The sequence below is a fragment of the Lichenostomus cassidix genome, chromosome 24 (genome assembly GCF_008360975.1).
Source record: "Lichenostomus cassidix isolate B80296 chromosome 24, HeHo_3.0, whole genome shotgun sequence".
Lineage (NCBI taxonomy): Eukaryota > Metazoa > Chordata > Aves > Passeriformes > Meliphagidae > Lichenostomus > Lichenostomus cassidix.
This window is the reverse complement of record NC_139504.1, coordinates 199,863-221,546: the sequence shown is the minus strand read 5'-3', so window position 1 is coordinate 221,546 and position 21,684 is coordinate 199,863. Positions and strand designations below refer to the sequence as shown.

The 21,684-nt window shown below is 47.0% G+C and overlaps 1 protein-coding gene across 8 annotated transcripts in view; it reads left to right on the top strand.

Annotated features, from left to right (window-relative positions):
• The window catches only part of LOC146427418 (transmembrane protein 45B-like), a 61,919-nt gene that overhangs the window by 30,772 nt on the left and 9,463 nt on the right, over nt 1-21,684 (top strand). The window contains exons 1-3 of one of the 8 annotated variants that reach the window (XM_085082015.1): nt 10,002-10,279; nt 13,687-13,782; nt 16,613-16,832. The exons of 1 other annotated variant lie outside the window; for it this stretch is intronic. In XM_085082015.1, the coding sequence (XP_084938141.1) occupies nt 16,794-16,832 (39 nt within the window). In that variant the 5' untranslated portion in view covers nt 10,002-10,279; nt 13,687-13,782; nt 16,613-16,793. Of the gene's footprint in view, nt 1-6,438; nt 6,492-10,001; nt 10,280-13,686; nt 16,833-17,756; nt 17,855-18,810; nt 18,980-21,684 lie in introns of those variants that run through there. 6 more of the 8 variants (XM_085082013.1, XM_085082014.1, XM_085082020.1 and 3 more) reach the window with 6 other exon arrangements.

The following is a 21,684-nucleotide window of genomic DNA, read 5'->3' as shown; positions in this document are numbered from 1 at the left end:
TTTGTGAGGGTAGTGGGAAGCCCTTAAGGCCTCTCAGTGCTATCTCTGGCAGCCCTCAAGTGTTTGCTGCAGGGTGACTTTGAGGTGTTGTGTTTTCTCCCGGCTTACTTTTCCTCTCGGTCATGGGCAGATGCTGAACATCCCCTTCACCAGGAGAGCCCTCAGTATTTATAAATCATCCCCGACTGCTTCTGCCCCTTTCCAAACAGCAATGCTTTGCCTGAAGCTTTTGCCTTCCCCTTGAGCATCCCGTGGATGCAGGTCCAGAGAAGGAGGAGTAGGAGAGCGAGCTTGCTGTAGCAATGAGCTACTGCCCCCATTTAACAGGGAAAACCGTGGAACTGCAGGGAGACACTAAGTGCTGAAAAGCTAGAAAATGTGACATTTGCACCTAATCATTCATGTCCTGGCAGCTTTCCACCACCTGCAGAGAGTTAGGCTTTGGTGTCCAGTGTCTCCAATGTCATAGCCATCTCCATCTCCTGTGTCTTTAGGTGGTGGCTGAAACTTCTGTAGCTTTACCAGTGTGATGGAGCTTAAAAATGGGATGAAAGGTGCTATTTCAGGCTCCTGTGGTCTTGCGTTAGCTGATGCTGTCACTCCCATTTCATGTGGGAGACTGGAGGGCTGAGCTTATGGCAGTGCCTGGGCTGAGGAAAGCAGCTTGTTGTGCTTTGCCAGGGAGATTCACTGGTTGTTTGTGCATGGATTGAGCCCAAAAGAGTTAACTGATGGGGAAACAAGAGCCAGTTCAGCCTAGGGGAGCCAGCAAGTACAAGCATTTTCTTACTATGAAGCTTTGTTTAATTACACCTGAGGAAGGTTTCAGCTGGAGCCACCACTGCCATTGCATTTTCTGGAGCAAATTCCTTCCCTTTGATTTGTAATCTCCTCACATCCCTACCAACCAATCTTGTACAAACAGCCCCACAGGCTGTAAAATCAAATGGAAAATGTGGGCTTGCATGGCACAGCTCAAGTCTGAGCTGAAAGGGCAAGACAGGGAGGGCAGGGAGGTTACAAGGTAAAGATTCATGCTCCAAGTTGTCTCTGCACATGTCCAGACTGAAACCTCGCAGATGTCTGGAGATCAGGTCCAAAGCCCAGCACTCCTGAGACCCACAAATTCATTCAGATGCTCCCAGTGTCCTCCAGTCCCATGGCAGGGATACTGTCCACTATCCCAAGTTGCTCCAAGCCCTGTCCAACCTGGCCTTGGACACTTCCAGAAATCCAGGGGCAGCCATAGCTTCTCTGGGCACCCTGTGCCAGGGCCTTCCCACCCTCACAGAGAACAATTCCTTTCCAATATCCAATCTATCCCTGCCCTCTGGCAGTGTGAAGCTGTTCCCCCTTGTCCTGGCACTCCATCCCTTGTCCGAAGTCCATCTCCATCTCTCCTGGAGCTCCTTTAGGCACTGGAAGGGACTCTAAGCTCTCTCCAGAGCATTCTCTTCTCCAGATGAACACCCCCAACTCTCCCAGCATGGCTCCAGAGCAGAGGGCCTCCAGCCCTGGGAGCAGCTCCGTGGCCTCTCTGGACTCTCTCCAACAGGTTGATGTCCTTCCCATGCTGGGACCCCAGAGCTGGAGGCAGTTCTGCAGGTGGGATCTCATAAGGACAGAGTAGGGGAGTGCCTCTGTCACACAGTATGAATTCCAGCACAGCCCTCATCCTGGACCATGAATGTTAGGGAGATGGATGCTGTTTTCCAGAGCAAAGAGGGCAAGAGCAGTAACAGTACCGGACACCTGGGATGGGTCACTCCCCTCTACAAAAAGGGTGCTCAGGCAACAGAGAAGCAGGTTTGGGCCAGCAGGTTATAAACAATGGACTTACTTGGAACACCAGTTTATAGATACTTCTTGGCCAGCACAAGTCAGACAAGCTGACAGTTTTTAATTTAAAAGTGCACAGATTATTTTTCTGTAATTGCATCGACCCTCCCCAAATCACGGATGACTTTTGCAATCCAGCAAGCAGGAAGTGGTTAACATGGTCACACTGGTTTTGCAGGCAGAAGCAAATGTAATTGGCATCAAGACCAGCTTCTTGCTAAGCTCAGACCAGCAAGGGAAAAGATTAATTCCTACATTAAGCCAAAATCTTTGAATTAATCTATAGTAGCACATTTGAAGAGAAAATTTTTCTGGAAACTGGCGGAAGTACCTTGTGCTACATGGACTCTTGATTACTGAATTACTTTGTCTTTTACCACTTAGGCCTTCCTGGTACTTGCTTCGTTTTTTTGTCCTCAAGAAACTTGAATCATGATCCTGCATGGCATGAAGCACCGAGACAGGATCATTTGCTAGTAGGAACTGAGATCACAGCGTCATTCCCCATGGGAAAACAGCTAGGAAACTTCACCCAGACACAGACTTTATAGGATCATCCCAGATATATTTATATATTCAAACATAGCAGAAATTACATATGCTCAAATAAATAACTGCATTGTCTCATTACTCATACTTTGCCTTTGGAATTTGTCTCCTTTTATTGCTGTTTTACAGGAGTAGCAGAGTAGTAGCAGTAAATCTATGGCACATCTTTCTAATTACATCTCGATTTAATTATAATGCTTCTTTGTGTCTCCATCCTAATGAGGTCTTCAGGTTGTGACAGTTGATGATGAAGTGGTTGGAGAGGTGTTATCTGCTCTTCACCTGAACAAGAGCCATCCTAGCCAGAGACCAGAGAGGGCCCGCAGCCTCGCTCTCTCTGCCTTGCACACACAAAAAAATCCACATTGTGAAATGCCTGTTGGAAAGGCAGACAAAAAATTTAAACAGCCACAGGGCACCCAGGTTGGTGGATGGGTTCCAGAAACATTAGGTCATAGATTTTTTTTTTCCCCCTCTCTCCCAAAATACACTCCGGCACTTTTCCAGCAATTATCAAAAGTCACTTTTTATAGCATGGGTGTCTTCTACAGCACAGTCCTCCAGATTGTCTTCCATTGGCTTTGTTCTCATCTGATTTCAAAGCTTTTCCTTATTTATTTTCCATTAAGGTGGAATGATTCTATTGGCAGGGACACTTATTTCCCTCCAGACCCCCCCAGTGTAAGCCCAGATGAGCACCCCTAAGGTCAGTATGTTTCTACCAGAACAAACTGTCCTTCCTGGAAGCAGGGCAGATACTTTTCCATGCTTACTTGTCTCATGCTTTGGCCTCTGCCACCTGGGACTTGTTTTCTGTTGACATCTCAAAGGCTAAAGAGCAAGTGGAGAGGAACCTGCTCCTTCTCATTTAAATAATTATTCCCTTGGAAAATCCCAGACCCGATTAACAGTTATTGCAACAAAACTGTGTAATTCACCCATGGTGCATTACCACACTGAGTAAAATCTGTTGCAAATGCAGAGGAATTTCAGCCCAAATGGTGTTTGTCAAGTGCTGCCTGGACCAAGAGCTGTGCTGGGCTTTATAATGCACCTCCAGTCTGGAAAGTGGGAGAAGTGAAGTGGTTTGACAAGGACAATGGGAATCAATGGCAGAATTTGGAGGAAATCCACCAGTAAGACTTGGTGATGATCTCAGAGTCTACTTTGGGTAGTATTGCAGAGTCAACAGTCTTGTGCTGGTGTGTAGGAGCAACAATGTCATCTTGCTCATGACTCGTTCTGTCCCTAATGGCAGGGTGACCTCATTCAGCTCAAGTAAGGAATCACATTCACAGACCAAATACATCACTGGGTGTTCAGTTTCAGAACTTCTTCTGAAGTCCAGTGAAGATCTGGGGTCAGACACAACATCACTGTACTAGTTCTTATTTCTCAGCAATATTCTTGCTGTGTTTTCCTACTTTAGTGACAGATCAAAGGGCAGAGGAGGGCTGCTCTTATAATTTCTGCCATTGACTTTAGCAGTGCAAGATCTGCAGACCAGTTAAGAGCAAGTCTAGCTGTAAATATCCACTTCAGTCCCGGTATTGACAGTGTCGTGGCCAAATGATTTCTAGCCAATTTATAAAGCAGAGATGGAGAGCAGCCTTGAAACACCACCTAACCTACCTGCTCCATGTTTGACACTTTTTTCTGTCCTATCCTTTAAACCCATCAATGGCTCAAATTCCATATATCTGTGATGAATCTCTTCTGTTTTTTCAATAGACTTAGATGTGTCTCAACGTTCAGTCTGAACCCCTTTGTTCCATTATTACTTTATTCCTTACTCAACTGATTGAGAGTCAACAGAGGTTATTTCACTACTTCACTTAAATATTTTTGCATGGTTTTAATTAGTCCTCCCCTTCCAGCCCCCCTTTTCTCAGCTGAGTAACACCATCTTACTCATTCTTCAGATGTCAGGTTTTCTGACTGCTCATTAATACTCTGTTGCATAAAACACACAGATGATTGTCCCCAATCCACACACTGAAATTCATTTAAATCTAAGTAGATAATTGAGGCTTGTTGGATCAATATCAGGTAATGATCTAATATATTGACTAGAGATCTCTATCTGGGTAGTAATGGGTTAATCATTGATACATGCAGGAATGACAGGGCAGCTGTGGCCAGATCCAGCCTGGGCTTACACCATCTTATCCAGGTCATCCACATCCGTGATTTGGGATCCCTCTGAGTCCACAAGAACTTGCCCAGGGATGGGGGTAAACCAAAACCTGGTAGCCTCCAGAAAAAGACTGCTGATGTCACAGATAATCAGGGCAGTTTGAATTACCTCCTGTCCATCTGCTGGCTACAAAGAGAGCCCAAGCCCTGAGGTTAAGCAGGGTAGCATGAACCTGATGAGAACCGTGGCATTTAGGAGTGCTTTCACACCCAGCAAAACTCTTCCCCAAAAATCCATGCTCCTTTCATCCTTAGTCTGGGCTGAGCAAAGTTCATTAAGAACCTTTCCAAAACAGTTGTGTTGCATGCTTAAAACATCAAATCCAGGAGCTCAAAAGCCACAGGGTATCTTCTGCCACCTTCAGTAATTGGTGAGACATGGGAATCTGAATACAAACCAAATAGCCTGAGATACATCTTATACATTATGTGGATTTAAGAGAAGGGGAAAAAATATACTAGCACACAAAATATTAAGTCATGCATACTTTCTGCAATTAATTTATCTGTCATCAATAGACTCATAAACTATTTGACTTTATGACAGCTTGGAAAGAGAAGATGCCAACTTTTCCTGCAGGTGTGCATCTGTTTGGGAAGACACCAGCAATTGTACGTGCAGGGAGGGAGGATGATAGGAGAGAGACAGAGTGGTTGTGAAATAAGATGGGAATGAAAGGGTTGGCAAAAATGCTGGCTTGCTGCATTTGTCCTCCTTGGAGATGGGAAGAAAGGGTTTTCAAAGCCCTGGCTTCAAGGAGCATTACCAAAAGTAGGTTGAGACCCCCTTACTGTGCAGTTTTATTGATCTGGCTTCAGGAAATGAACTCATAAAAAGAGCCCAAGGCACTATAGAAATGGTTCAGCACATTTCCTATATTCAATGTGATATTTCTAATATGTATTGAGGGCCAGACACCAGGTGCTCACACACTGGTGTGATGGTAAATCTGACTGACTTCACTAGGATATGAAACCTTTCTGGGTTTTGCATAATTGCTCTTTGTAGCTTCTCCCTTGGCACCTGTGGGGGTATCTCCATGCTGGCCCTGTTTAATGGCCATGAGCTACAAGGCTTTGGGGCTTGGGAGGGTGGGAAAGTTATCCAAGTCAAGGCAGATTGGATGGGTCCTTTTAAAAGTCAAGCAGGGGTGGGTGAGACGGGTGTAATAAAAACACCAGATAGTATTGTGACTGAACGCCCTGTCTCCTACTAGGCTGAAAATATGCAATAATCCAGAATATGAGCTGTTTTAGCTGATTTCAAGGGTTTTCTCTGAGCCAGGACAACATGGCATTGAGGGAATAGGAGATGGGTATGGTCAATGGCCTTGGTGTTTCCAAGTACCTCCAGGTGAAACCCCTCTGTGGGAGCTGCTACTAAAATGTGAGTTAGCTACAGGCTGCCTTTCCTGCAAGAGCTGCAAAAAACCTGGTAGGCAGCCAGTTTCATCCTTGCCCAGAGTGAAAACTTCCCAGACAGGTGATGGAGGAGACCTCTGGGCTTGGAAGGGGAGCCCAAGTCTGCTTCTTTCGTTGACTGTGCATGGTTGGAATTTGTGTTTTCCAGATCTCAGTAAACTGAAAGTATTTATAAGGGTAATTCAGTGGCTTTGTGGGATATATTGGGGCAAAAGTTTCTTGACTTCCTTTTCTCCTTTCATTGAAATTAATTAACTTTAATAATCAGAAAGGTTCTGGTCCCCACACTGGGTTCATGTACTTCCCTCATTCCCTGGAGGCAAATTGTGGGGCTGTGACAATTTTTCATCTCTGGCAACTTTGGTGGCATAAAGTTCCAGATAAACACCTGCTAAATTTTTTCATCCTTTTTTTTTTTTTTTAAAACGAAAGTTGTTTGGATGAAGCCAATGCTCAAAAGATTGAAATGGTTCTGCATTCAAAAGGTAAAAGTTCTTTGCTCACTTGGTGCAAAAGGGGGAAAAAGCAAAGCTATTGCAGTCACAGAAAGGAATAACTGGGGTGGAAATGTGAAAAAGTCCTGATTTGAAAGCACTGTCAAGAAAACCAAAGGATAATGAGTCTCAAGGGCCAAGGAAAAACTAGTACTGAGTAGTGTCCTGGCAGAAGATGAAGGGGGAAGGTAAGAGGGGACACTGCTGGGGTTTGGGGACCAGAATGGGGAGACAGGAAAAATCCACAGTGAGAAACAAAGAAATTAAGATTTGGGCTTATGAAGTAATGAGGATGCTTCATTTCTACTGAAGCTCAGGCAAAGCTGAGGGTACTTTAAAGTGAAGCCTTCAAAATATTTCAGTCTGCCTGGTCTTTTGACAAGGGCCTGGATTGACATGACAAGGGAAAATGGTTTTAAACGAAAGAGCCTAAGTTTAGGTAGGATATGAGAAAGAAATCCTTCCCTGTGAGGGTGGGGAAGCCCTGGCACAGGTTGGCCAGAGAAGCTGTGGCTGCCCCTGGATCCCTGGAAGTGTCCAAGGCCAGGTTGGACAGGGCTTGGAGCAACCTGGGATAGTGGAAGGTAACCCTGCACATGGGTCCCTTCCAACCCAAACTGTTCCATGACACACCAACATTTCCCATTTGTATCAACTGTAGAAATCTACAGGGAGCCACTGTTTCCTTCAGTCCCCTCAGCTCTAGTGGCACATCCTACCCTCAAAAAGGAATTCAATAAAAATGTGGGGAAAGGGGGAATAGTGGGGAACCAACACAAGGAATTTCACTCCACAAATAGGGAAATATCTTGAACGTTCCACTGGCATGTTGCTGCAGACAGCTTAAGCTGAAAGAAAATTCTTTGGCAGTGACATCAATTCAGCAGTAAGTAATGCATTTTCTAAGGCTGAGATTCAATTTAAGGTCTCTCCAGTGAGTGGAATGATTGAATGGTACTTGGGAAAAAAAAAATCCAACAAATGAGACTTATTGTTAAGCTCTTGTCAGCCCATAATTTCAAAGTGGATTTTTTTACCTCTTTTTCCACTTGAACTGTGGGTTACATCCTGAAGTCTGCTAGAACTGCCTTGAACTTGGCTTTCTCTAGAAATCACCCCCATCCACTAAATGTAGAAGTTGACAAGAATGGTTTAGTGCTGGATGACTCATCCAAGGCTTTGAGGATCTTTAGCCCCTCCACACTCACCCCTTCTACTTACAAGCTGAGACCCAGCAGAAACTGCAGATTCATTGAACACCAAGAAAAGTTACGATTTTGCGCTATGCATCCTTGAGATATATGAGCCAGAAAAATACTTTTTTTTTTTCTGGTAAATTGTGCAGTTTTCAGCAGTCAGTGTTTTACAACCTCCCTAAACTGAAATCTGCCTGCATAGATCTGGGTTTAATAACCCCCAGCAAATTTCTCCTCCAGAATTTGTCACATTTTTTCCCTTTACAATAAAAAAAAAATTAGAAATTGCTATAATTTTACAGAGAGCTCTCACTGCCTGTGAATTTTAAACTAGCCTGAATAATGCTCTGGTGAAAAGGCAGTAAAAAATAGTTTTGTACCAGCAAGGCAAGGGCTTGAAAGTTTATTTTCTTGCTGAGTGACTGGAGTTAGGCAAAGCCAATCCCCAAAGGTTTCCTTGCTGGGGATGCAGCTCCAGGGATTGCCAAGTATATACCCAACAGAGGACTAGTTTTCTAAAAATAGTGATTCGGTCATTAACTCTATTCCCCTCTCTTGGTCCAAATGAAGTCTGAGGACAGATCTGGAGTGGTGGGAAAGGATGAAGGGATGCCTCTGAGCACTTCCCACCAGCTCTGCCCTCTTGTCTCCTGCAGATCAGGGCTTGGAGGGAATCTGCTGTGACCTGTTGACACCATCATATCCTCATTGTTAAATATGGTGTGGTTTCAGTACAGGGGGGAAATGGGGAGAGCCTCAGATTTGGGTTGTTTTGGGGTGAATATATGTATATGATTTTGGTGTTGGGTTTGGAGGGTCTGCTGTGCAATGTGGGTAGAGTCAGCCTCTGGCTGGGAAATGGAGTTTTCAGCTTGATGTTTGAAAATTAGTTGTTTAATCAAAACTGGTTGTCTTGACCCTGCAGCAAAGGGAAAGAGAGGGAGGTTAATCCAGCAGCACATCCTGGGTCTGTCTGGCCATGGTGAGCTCATGGTGATGCTCAGTGGGTTTCACTCCTCTGGGTGTCTTCTGGTGGATTGGGATGGGTTTGCAGTGGATTCAGATGTTTTGAGGTGGTCTGCAGGTGGATTGAGAGTGGGCACAGGGTGTGCTGGAGGCTTTCCCTGGGCAATCCCCAATTCTACAATGACACTTCTGTGTCATTTGACCTCTGAGCAATGTGAGACCTGGCTAGTGAAGGCTCCTTACCTTGCAAACTGTGCCTGACAAATCCATAATCTTGGTCCAAGTGAGAACCAGCAGTCTTTCAGACAGGTTTAGGAGGGTCTGGTTCAGAGCCAATGCAGCCTCTGCCTTTGGAGAGGGGAATGTGAGGTACAGCTGGGATGATCTCTCCCAGACATGACTCTTCAGGTTGAGGTTGGAGCGTGGGACAGGATGTAGAAGCAGTTTCCATAGCTGAGCTGCAACCCATTCCCAAGGTGCCTTATCTTCATCTCTCACTGTATCTATTCATATGCAATCAAAAGCAGAGGGGTTGGGGATTAAACCTGCTCTGACTTACCCTGGGGGAAGCAACAGCTGGGTGTAGAGTGTTTGTTTTGGGTGTTTGTGCCATGGCAGAGGAAGAGGAGGCTGCAGTGTGAAGTGGCTGAGAGGTAAAGCACATCCCAGCTTCATGTCAGGGCTCAGCTTTTCTTGACAAGTCATCTCTAATCTTTCCTCGTTTTGCTGGTGACTGCTATGAACACTATAAGTGGAAATTCTGGGCAAAAATGATAATGCTACTGCCAGGATTAGATCAAAATAGAATAGAAAAACCCCATTTAGGAATCAAATACCACTTGTTAATTCATGTCATTGCCGTGGACCCCATTTTTCCTGCCTTGTGCTTCAACAACTTAAAACGCCCTGGTTTGTGGAACAGTTTGCATAAAAAGGGGGCGGGGTGAGGGAATAAAAGTTGCTTTAAAAGTAAGTCAAAGGCTCCAACATGTGTTCTTTGCCGGTTGAATTCAAGATGAGGGTTTTAGGCTTCCCGTGGGACCTCCCTTTCACAGCTCCCCCCTAATCCTCTGGAAATCGCCTGTTCCCTACAGCTGTTGGGTCACCAGATGAGCTATTTGTTCAATTATTCTTGGCCGTGCTGGCCCAGGCTGCCTCAAAGCTGCCGGCTCCATCCCTCAGCCCACTTCAATCACCTTCGGACGAGCCCCAGCCCGTTTGAAGCCCTCTGCCCTGCTCTCAGGAGCGCCTCCACTCCCGCCCCCGCATCCCTTTTTATCTCGCCCTGACATCCCCGAGCGCGGCCGGCGATGCTCCCGCTGCTGCTGGGGCGGGTTGGGAGGGCGGCTCCGGTGTCGGAGTGCCGGAGTGAGAAAATAATTACAAATGAAAGAGAGATTAGCAGAGGCTGTTGTGACAAATGCTGCCGAAATGGTTTCTGGAGCGCCGGCGGTCCCTTCTAACGAGAGCAATCGGCTGCAGCTGCCATCCCTATGGTGATGCGGAGAAACGCGGGTTCCGCTGGGATTGCTGAATGAAAGCCTAAAACCTGGCAAACCACAGCTCAAGGGGATGAGACGACGGACCGGGGCAGCTTCACGTCATACAAATGGACTGGTAATTAACAGTTTTTTCCTCCCCTTTGTCTGCCTCCTCTGCCTCCATCCCCCAGTCAGAAGTGCTCAAACCCGCATAATAAATGGATCACAGCTGCTGAAAGACAGCTCTTGCCTGGCTCTGGGAATCGTCGGAGTTCACCTTGCAGGGGATCTGAGTCTTCAGCTTCTCTGAGATGTCACAAAGTTCCTAAATGGTTTGTCCTGGCTTCAGGTAAAGCCCCATTTCAGTTTGCCAAACTTCCATCTATTTAATCAAATGGTTAGAATAGCACATCACAGTTCTTGGAATTGTGGAATTGACTGAATTCTGGAAATTCTTGGTGTACAGGACATGCAGAAAAAACCCTGATGGTCTTTAGATGAGACCTGAAATAGTTGATTATTCATGGAAGGATGGGAGATGGCTTTGGGAAGTCATTCCTGTTGGGTGCAAGGCTGAAGGCATCCCGCACATCACACACACTGAGTACTTGGAGGCACAAGAAGCAGATGGACAAGAGGAGCTGTTCTACCTTAGGCTGTTCAACTCCTGGGGTGGTTGACTTGGAGGGTAAATCCACCATGATGGCCAAGGCAGTGGTGCCATGTAATAAATAGGAAGGTCACTGGGATGGACATGCTGCTGAGAATCTCTGGGAAGCTAAATGTGGGAAGTGTGCAGGCTTTAGTGGCTTGCAGAGCAGTGATGGAAAACAGGGAGCTGGGTGATAGATCTGGAAGAGTTGCCCCAGCTGAGCATCCCCTTTTCAGCAGGCTGATGCCCCATCCCGGGAAGTGCCCAAGGCCAGGTTGGGTGTGGCCTTGAGCAATCTGGTCTAGTGGAAAGTGTCCCTGTCCAGGGCAGGGGAGTGGAATTAGATGATCTTTAAAGCCCCTTCCAACCCAAACCATTCTATAGCTCTGGAATTCAGCTCTCATGCTGACCCTTGGAGGACAGTCCTGCTCATATGAAGGCAGAGCAGCAGAATAAGAAGCAGCCAAGATGACAACAACATCCTTGTCTTCTCAGCCATCCAGCCCTTCCCTAACCAGAGGGGCACTGATAATACTTTAATCATTAGCTATTACATTAGAGACAGTATCAAAGTTTTCTCTCTTCTCCTGGAGCTATGGGGAAGCCCTGCCTGGATCGCCAAGCCATGGCCAAAGTTTGGATATCCCATAGGATTATGAGTTGTTAGTGTTTCTCCCTTTTTCCAGACTCAGAGCTTTTCCCCGATGAGCAGAGATGTCACGTGTGTCACAGTCAGAAGTGGCACAGGACAAGGAGAAATGTTTTGATGAGATGTGCTTCCCTTTGGGCTCATAGAATCCTAAAATGAATGGTTTGGGTTGGAAAGAACCTTAAAGTTCATCTGTTCCAACCCCCTGCCACAGGCAGGGACAACTTCCTCTATCCCAGATTGCTCCAAGCCTTGTCCAACCTGGCCTTGGACACTTCTGGGGATGGAGTAGCCACAGCTTCTCTGGGAAACCTGTGCCAGGGCCTCTCCACCCTCACAGGGAAGAATTTCCTCCAAATATCCAATCTAACCTTCTCTCTTTCAGTTCGAAGCCTGCATGTCCCTGTTTGCCCCATTTGGGAACTTGCAGATTTCCAGAGCAGAGGCAATGCAGCACCCCCTGCTTTGCTTTATTCCCCCCAATTTCTGAAGTCAAAAGACATGTACAGGTTCACCATGTGTGCATCCCCCTCCCAACCCTCCTCCTAACTCCCCCCTCACCTCAAAACATTCTCCCTCCATCACCCCCAGGTCTCTTCCAGCTGCTCCGCACATCTCCCGAGTCCCGGCAATTGCTCTTGAAACAATATGTCAAAACACCATTAGCCCATCCCGGGCCAGCATGGCTCCTTTCCCCGGCCAAGTGGGCCAGGACAGGCTGGCGCTGACACATCCCGCCTGGTACTTTGAAGTCCCCGCCCGCGCTCGGCGGGGACAGCTGGGGCGTGCCACAATCCCCTCGGCCCTTTGGGCTAAGCCGGGCGTTTTAAAATAGTCCCCCCTCCCTGCCCGGCGGTGACAACTGCACTATTATTTCAGACGCTGTTTATGGACCCGCGGCGTAACCGGAGCCCGTGGAGAAGCAATGGGGGTGAAAGGGGAGAGGGGGGCAGCCCTGAGTGGGTTTCACCCTAATTAGCAGCCCCCTTGTTTCTCACCGGGCGCTGGAAAACTCATCCATGCACGTCAAATCTGCAGCAGTAAAGAGATCCGTGGTGAAAACTGGCATTTTGTCACAACCGTTGTTTTTTAAAGGATGGTTTGAATCCTTTACATTTGTTTCAGGGCTCCCCAAAAGGCAATTCTACCTGTTTTCCGGAAAAGAGATGCTGCCAGATGGGTTGGGAATTGCCTTGGATAATGCCTCTCCTTGTGCATCCGTTTTCCCACTGGCAAAACAGGGATGTGGTGTCTGGTATGATCCCGGGAAGGTCGAGAAAAGAACTGGGATAGAGCTGGTCTCCTTGAAACCAGTGCGGTAGTCCAGCTGCTGCCAAGTGCCTTTGGAGAGGGAGGAATGTGACAGAGTGACACAAGGAGCTTCTCACACCTGGAGCTGGGCTCCCAACCTACCCCAAAATGGGGTTGCAGCCCCTGCCCGTCGCCCCCCACCCCCGCCGCCCCCGCCCCCCCCCGCCCCCCGCCCTTCCAGGCCTTCACTCTCGCACGCCAGAGTATCCCTTCACGAGAGCGTTAGCCTTTCCGTTAGCCCTCAGCACCACCTAGTGTTCCCAAATATTCCCGGGGCTCCGTTCTGCGCAGCTGGGACATGTCGGGTCACCGTGCAATAGCTGCCCCCCAAGGCTGCGGGATACCATGGCAGTATCCCGCATCCCTACATCCACAAGAAACCCCTCCAACCCCCAATTCCCACTTCTCTTCAGCCGTCTAACAACACAAATGCCCAGTCCAAGCTCTCAGGTGTGAAGGTTGCTCCCAAAAATTTCAGTGCCGGCTTCCCAAAGCATTCTCCTCTGTGGGGATGGATTTACAGAGAACACTGGAATGTTTTGGCATCCAAAGTTGCTTCAGCAGAGTGTGGGAGATGCTGGTTTGCAGCATATCAGAGCTGTAATGCCAATTCTAAAGGTCAATAAATGTCAGGTTTTGAATTTGCTCTACTTCCCTGGCGCTTTTTTCATGGTAATTTTTTATGGTAATTCAACTTTTAGGATTGAAAATTAAATGAAAGGTAGTAGAAATTATAAATGTTTGTTTGGGAAAGCTAGTTGGAGCAGGAGTGCTGGGGAGAGGGATAAGAGGGGGGAAGATTGTAAAGATGATGAATACAAGAAAGAAAAAAAAAATATCAGTATGAAGGACACTTCCCAGTTCTAATTTCAAAAGCAAAGGGCTCAGTATTAACATGTCAAGGTGATGAACTGATTTTCTCTCATTTCAGATGAAACTCCCCACCACATCTGAACCTTCTGGTCCTTCACAGCTTCACGTCCCCAGCAACCTCACCATCACTCAGAGACATTTCTTCCAGCTCCAGGTGTTGAAGATGAACAAGTTCCTCCCCCCAGATTCCTCTTGTGTTATTAGGTGATCTGGTTCTGGGTATAGCAAGGGCAAGCCCAGGTGGGGAGGTGACATTCCTCCCTCTGCCACTGAGATGTGCCCTTGTTCCATCGCTGCACTTTTAATTCTGCCTGGCTCCCAGGGACAATGTTGATGGAACAGTCCTGACGACTGCCCAGCTCGACTGCCCAGCTCCCTTGCACCTTTCCAGATGGGTCGCTCTCCATATGAGGTGCTTTAGGGGAGCATTTCCTTGCCTTCCCACTTATTTTTTTAACTCCTCATCAGCTATGAGTTATTTTTTATCCTGTTAAAATTTCCCATGGAGTTTGGCCACATTGTGCTCCCTATGGGGTGCTGTTGTTTTCATCTTTAACCTTCACAACCTCTTATTGAACCGCCCTCTCTGTTGCCTGTCACTGTTTTCTCATGTTCTGCCTTCTCTTTCTCTTCCACTTCTTTTCTCTGGCTACACAAATTTCCTTTTAATGATCTTCTGTCCCTTATTAATGCTTTTGCCATGTCCAAGCATGCTATAGTGCTGGCATCTAGCTGGGACTGATGCAGTTGGAATCACATCAAGGCTAAGTCCTCCCTGCTTTTATTTAATTCTCGCCTGTTCTTGCCCAGCAGGGGTTTCTGATCTGTTTACGGGGGGTGTAGCACAAATCTTTGGGGATTTTCTTTGTTTATCTTACCTTTCCTTGCCCAACTCTGCCCCAAAGCAATCCCTTTTCCTCCTGATTGTGCACAGTTGCTGTTTGCTCTCTGCAGTTGCAGATGTGCCATATTGGATTTATTAATCTCCTCCTTTTGCCATCTGGCAAACTTCTTCCTGGACATCTTTGCATGGGAACAGGGCATTTGCAAGAATTAGGTCATATTTTGGGCAGAGTCTGGTGGGTCCCTTGCCATCTTCTTTGTTATTTCCCAGTTTGTGCCTCCCCAGGGCACTTTGTACTCCCCATCTCACTGTACGTGGGGATTGAAGCTGCCCACAGAGAGGAGTAAATTTAGGTGATGGTGCTTTGGAGCAGCTGCAGGTGTCTGCCCCTTCCCTTGTTCCAAAGTACTTCAGCATCACTGGAAATCTGGGTTGCACGCGATGGCTGAGCACTCAGGTGACAGACAGCACTGAGATGGGAGGATGCTGTGAGGGATCATTCCCTGGGTACCAGGAAGGCTGAGGGAGGTGCCACCAGGAGGTGGCTCACTTAGAAATGGGACCATCTAGGTACAAAACCTTTTCCCTGCAGATCCATTGCCTGCATTACACAGGCAGGTTTTGTTGGGTGCAGGAGGAGGGGAAGGAAAATGAGGCATCATCATTTTGGTTGGAAAATACATCAATATTCCAGCAAGGGACCAGACAAATATCTCTCTCTGGCCAGTGTACCAGCTTGCTTTCCCATTTTCCTGCCCCTTAAAATTTCAGGCAGCCTATGCAGCTCCTCTCTCCAGATGTGTGGTCATGTGGCAAATGACTCCTTTACTCATCCCCTCTGCCAGCACAGGAAAATGAGGGAACTAATTTCCTGGCTCTGACACTCCATGATTTCCCCGGTTTCTCTGAGCCATTAGTTTTGAGCTCTCTCCAACCATCGCTCCCATGGCATGCTCTAGCCTGTATCCCATCTGCATCCATGGAGACTGCAGGTATTGTGTAACCAGAGGGCATCCTGAGATGATTCCCAGAGCAGCAAACTCCTGTTTTCTTGATCATTCCCAAGCTTTGCATGTTGATGTGAAGAGACTACCAGGGTGATATTTGCTGCCAAAGCTCCTGTGGATATGTTTGGGAGCTGCAACTCTGCGTGGGATAAGCAGGGAGAAAATAGACATCAGGAGGTGGAAAATTAGAGATGGGCAGGACACAAAAGAGCTTTTTGGAGGCCTCAAAAATTCCTAGTATAGGAATTCTGAAATTCTTTTCAGGACTGATTTCATGGCAACGCAATAAGATTCAGAAATTTGCTGATTAGGACTGGTTATTTTAGGTTGGATGTGCTGTGCTGATCGGAATTCCCACCTCCAGTGGTAGTCCAGTGCTCGTGGATGGTGACAGCCTGAACTGGACACAAGTTAGATGAATTTACAGCTTTTACCTGTTGTTTCAAGGCCGTCTAAGGAGCTGTGAGGGTTTTAAAGGTGGCTGAGCTCTAGGAAGTTATAGATATATAAGCTGGAGATGACATCAGGTTTTGGTGCGTTTCATCAGGAAATGGTTGTTCAGGACCACATGGAAATGAGACATTCTGCTGAGGTTCTGCATAACCCCAGATAAGGGATGGTCTTTTACTACAATAAATACACCCAGAGAGATTAATTGTTTCCTTAGAGTAAGATCCACCCCCCCTACACACCCCGTGATTTTGTTCTGCAAATATTTGAAGGTGCAAATTTCCTGGTAGCCAAGAAACACCAACATGACTCGGCAGATCTTTGGGTGAGAGCAAGCTCCCATTTCAGAGTCAGGTTTAACTAAAGGTTTAGTTATTAGCAAAACTCAGCCCTTCTTATGAAACAGCTACAGCAACTTCATCACTCATGACCAAGACCTTTCCGTGACATTTTTTGGATTCTCATTTGCATTTTTGGACATCCCTTCAGGGTTTTTTCATGAACTTGTGGCAACTCCCCAGCTAAATAATTCTTCATTTTTCCCAGGCCCTCCATCTCACCAGTTGTTTTTCTTCCATTTATTCCTCAGCCTCAGCTTTGGGGGTAGGTTTCTGGGCATAATCCTTCTATGTGCCTGGAGCATGTTGAGTGTAAATCCCTCGATTAATTCTGATTTCTTCCAGGGCTTGTAGGACACAAAATATCACCAGGTTCCTGTGACATTCATTAAACAATTTAATGAAGGGACAAGCAATACCTGCAGCTTGGCTTTTGCCTCTGGAAAATTTGAATCATCCCACCTGAAAAACACTGAGGCTTTGGGCATCCAACCCCACCACTGATAAAGGAGAGGATGACTGTGGGATGCTCCCTCTCTTCCAGAAGCACTCACCTCTCTGGGAGGTGAGAAAGGATGGATTAATGGACAATTATTTATTATTTTATAACTCATCTGTTTAAACAACATTGTGGGACCAGGAGTGGGAATAGATCTGATGTCAATAAATTGAAATAGTAATAGAGTAATAAAATAAAAAGACAGGGGATTGCCAGACAGTTCTTGTAACCCTCAAAGCATTTATAAATCAGGATGGATATATTTAAAACATTAAAATCCGGCTTTCTTACTACAAATTTCCTGTGGCAGGTGTAGTTGCTCTCAGTGCTGTAAGTAGATGCACTGCTCCCTAAAAGTGAGTAGAACCCAGGGCTGGAGCACAGAAGGCCCTGTCAGAGCTTCCTTTACAAATAGACATAATAATGCTTCCCTCCCTCCCAAGGGTGTAATGAGGGTTAATTATTTAACATTTGTAAAGCACTTGCAGGACTCAAGATGAAAGTGGAAAGTATTATTAAGAATAAACTCAGTTTTATAGGAGGCCTGGTCAGAAAATTGCATTTGGCATTGAAATATGGGTTATGAGTGGGGATCCCAGGAGGGGCATCCATCAAACCTGGGAAGCATGGAAAATGAAGGGCTCTGAAGGAATTAATCCAGTTAATAATTAATGCAGTGTTCTGGGGATGAGGGGTGTGGGCACCTGGATGCTGGGGGGTAATGCCCCACACAGCTCCTCTCGATCCCCCATATCCCACAGCTCTCTTGTATCCCACCCTGCATGAGGTGGGTGATGGGGAACTCTGGTAGAAGGAAACTTAATCTTTGCCCAAAATGTGAGAAATTGAATATTTGGGGGAGAAAAGACAGCCAGAAGTCAGCAAATAATGGATGACTTTTGTGGGAGAAGAGAGCAAATTAAAGCATCTGGTGTGCCCAGGAGTGGGGGATTTCTGTGTCCAGGGTCACCTTTCCCTCCTGGCTGGGGTTTGTGAGGCAGGGAGGAGGCAGGTGAAGCAGGTGCCACAGGCAGGGGAGGAGCACAGTTCACCTGGGAGCAGGTGCAGCACTGGGATCAACGGGACAGGTAAGGCTCTGCCGGTCAGGGCTAGCATGGGGAGGGGGGAGGTCACCCCACGCTGTGGGATGGGAAGGGACCCCCCTGCCTGGCCTTTAGGGACCCCTCAATTTGGCATACAAACTCCAAAGGGAGGTAAGAGAGGGGTCTGGGTGGGTGAACCACCGCTCCCCTTAGGAAAGTAAATTTGGAGAGATCTGAGTGTCCTTAGCCCACTGGCGTGTCCCCCTGCCCTAGGGTCCCCGTGAAGGGGCTCAGGGGGTTTGGCTGCTGTCCCTGCCCAGCTGGAAGGTGACGGGACAGCCCAGCAAACCCGCAGCAACTTTTTCCAAGGAGGAAGTTGAAAAATAAACATGATATGTGGGGCCCCAAAGCAGGCAGAGGTGAGAGTGGGGCAGCCTGGGGGCAGCGGGGCCCCAAAACCCCCGAGCCACTCTGTGAGGATACCTTGCTGGCTCCCTGCTCCACTCCCAGCCAAATTAAATACAAACCCTCTGCCTCACAGCTAAACTGAAAATGCTGCTGTGTGCACTGAACAAAAAACTCCCTCCCCACCTTCCTCTCACTGCAGAAATGGCAAGAAAAGTTATTCACACTGCCTAAAATTGCAGATTGGAATAGTAGAATCCCAGAAAGGTTTGGGTTGGAAGGGACCTTAAAGCTCATCTTGGGCCACCTCCCTTGCTGTGGGCAGGGCCACCTTTGCTGTAGGGGAAGGTGTTTTTCCTTCTTTCTTCCATTCTTCCTACCAGCTTGTCATTAAAAAACTACCAACCCTTAACCTTGGCAGCACAGGGTGCGATGGCCGAGGCTCCATATATTGGGATATTGGGAATATTGGGAACCACAGCTCTGGGATACCCAGGGACAATCTGTGGTACTCAGCAGGCTGAAGGTTATGTGTTTTATGGATATTTTGGGGCTATATTGCAATGGAAATGGTTTTAATTCTTTGTCTTGGATAGTTTTCCGTGAGGGATGTTGAAGACACACAGTGCTTAACCTGCATCACATTCTGGGGCAATTGGGACAATTTGAGGACAAGCATTCATCTTGTCTTTGGGAAATGCCCTGAGAAGTTGAGGAGTCCAGCAAAGTTGTGGCTTTCTCACCCCTGGAGGAGTCCAAGGCCAGGTTAGATGGGGCTTGGAGAAACCTGGTTGAGTGGAAGGTGTCTCTTCCTGTGGCATGGAGTGGAACTATATTATCTTGAAGATCCCCCCAACCTAAACCATTCTGTGATTCTACGATTCTATAAATACTGATTTTTGTGGCATTTTTGATGGTGATAATGCTGGGTTTGAGTTTATTTTGGGTTGGTACCTGTGAGGTCATAGGGGTTGTTGGAGTCAAGGCTATTCCATCACACATCATGGAGCCAAGGAGGCAGTTCAGGCCACAGATGGCACCCACTCCTTTAGAAAGCACTTTAATCTCTTTACCATCACATAGAGGAAAAGAAAAATGGCTTTTGAGATGGTAACATGCATTTCCTCCAACAAATAATTTTTAAAGTCAGACCTCGCTGTCTTAAAAACACAAATAAAAAAAATGCAGGTTGAAAGAGAAGGAATGTCAAAGTGCCTGTTCTGAGCCCCTGTAGTTAGGCGTCGGCTGCTTTATTTTATTTCTCAGCTTTCTTTGCTAGGACGTAGCTTCTTGCTGGTTCTCTGATGGCAAGGCTCAGAGCAAGAATAGGGATGGAGAATCCAAACCAGGGGCTTATAAAACTGGAGGCAAAAAGAGGCAGCATAAGGAAGAGGAAGCAGAGAGCAGTATAACATCTCCATCACCACTTTTTCCATCTCTCTCTCCCCATGTCTCTTTCCAGGTGGATCCATTGTGCCTATTAAATAGACCACTGGTCCAGCATCCTGAATTTAAAGCTTTCATCCCACTTTGAACATTCATGTTGAACTTTCTGGTCTCAGGGGGATGGATTATCTCTGTTGGTGTTCTCAGTCTGCAGCCATTGTACAATCTCCTGCAGTATCTGATGGTCCTTCAGATACTTCCTGGCAATAGACCCTAATAATTTCCAATGATGAGGACAATTTTTTAACCTAAGTCCAAACCCCTTAAGGATCCTTTAGAGGCAGAAAAGTTGCTTTCCTGTTTTGGCAGACGCAGCTGAGCTCACCAGCATGAAGAAGATGATTGCTCAGAGTCACTGTTAACACTTCCTGGTGCGGACGGAGACAGAGGGAAAAGAGAACCTGATGATAATGGGATGAAAGCGTTCAGAGTTTTAGCCTGACATTAATGCATTAGGGATCCAGCTCCTGCAGGAGCTAATGGAAGTGCTGCTATGATTATAAGCACCTCTGCAGACAAATAAGACAGTGCTGGTAATGACTGAGGCAGCACAGGGTACAGGAGAGCTTATCAGTGTCAGTGATGCCTCTCCTGATACCTTTTGGGTGTCTCCTGCCATCTCTCTGACCTCAGAGTATATCTCACCCCTGGGTCTGGATCACTGCCATGCCCTTCAGGTGCTGGATTTGGGCTGTGGGGTTATGTTGTATTCAGGGATGCACACAGAGGAAATGCAGGATAGGGAAGGGGCTGACTGAGGATGGTTTTCTGAGTGCAGCACCTCAGCTGCTGTCAGTCTGTAGGACCGTGTTTGATGTGCTCCTGCAGCTGCAGATTCAACACAAGAGCCCCTCTAGAAGGCTGGAGGTAGCTTCATTATTTCCAGATACACATCTCAGTGCCTTTCCCCAGTTCAGCCTGAGCTCAACCTGAGTGGTTCTTTTGCAAGCCAAGACATTTCTCCTTTTCCCTGAGTCAGCCTTTCCCTGGGGACCATCCCTGTCACCCACATATGCTCTGAGAGCCAAGCTCAGGTCCCACGGTGAGCAAACCAGCTCTGATGTGTCTGCACTGCCTGATTTACAGAGGTTGAAGGGCAAAGTTAATTGTAGGTGTGATGGCTGTGAGCTCTCCCCACTGGTGAACTTTAGACTGTAATTTCCAAGCTGGGGAAGATGGAAGTGATGCCCTGACTGAGACACTATCAATGGACTTTAAAAACCCCATCAAAACAAAACAAAACACCAAAAAAATAAACAAAAAACCCCAATCAACAAAAAAACAAACAACAAACCTCAGAAAAGCAAAAGAAACATTTGGAGTATTAAAATGGCCCAGCTTTTGGCTGAAAAGAGAGTTTGTAGCTGCCAGGGTAATGTGAGAGGAGGAGGTGAAAGCTGAATCGGGCTTCTTACCATCCTCCAGATGCCTCTCCAGGTGGTTGGGTGCATTAGCTATAAACCAAGAAGAAACCAGCTCCTCTGGGAGGTGATAAGAGCAGATGAAACAGTAAATCATTAAGCAGACACAGTATAGGGCACCATAATAAACGGGGCAAAGAGCACTAATGACAAGCCAGAAAGGACACGGGGGTACTGCCAAACATGCAGGCTGGGTGATGATTGAAGGGACAAAGTCAGGCTCGTCAGGGATGCCCTGGGATGGTGGCTGTGGCCACCAACACCAGCATGCACTGGGCCTTCAGCTTGTTCTTTTCCCTTATGATTGTAGGCATGCCACACTTCCTTTGGAGCTACAGGGATAAACAAGAGCTGTTTGCCCCAGGGCACAAACATAACTGTGGTTGGTTTTTTCCCCTGTGCTTACCCACTGCATGTTTTCAGAGGAGGAAGAGAAGCAGGAGAAATAGTTTTGCTGGTCACGTGTCCTAGCTGAGCCATGTGCTCCCTGCTACCAGGCAGGAATGGAGACCAGCAACCCCAAAAGAGTCCCCATCTCCCCATGAGCTCAGCCCAGATCACATAAGCACTGTAAGGTGGCTGTGCATACCCCATTTAGCTGAA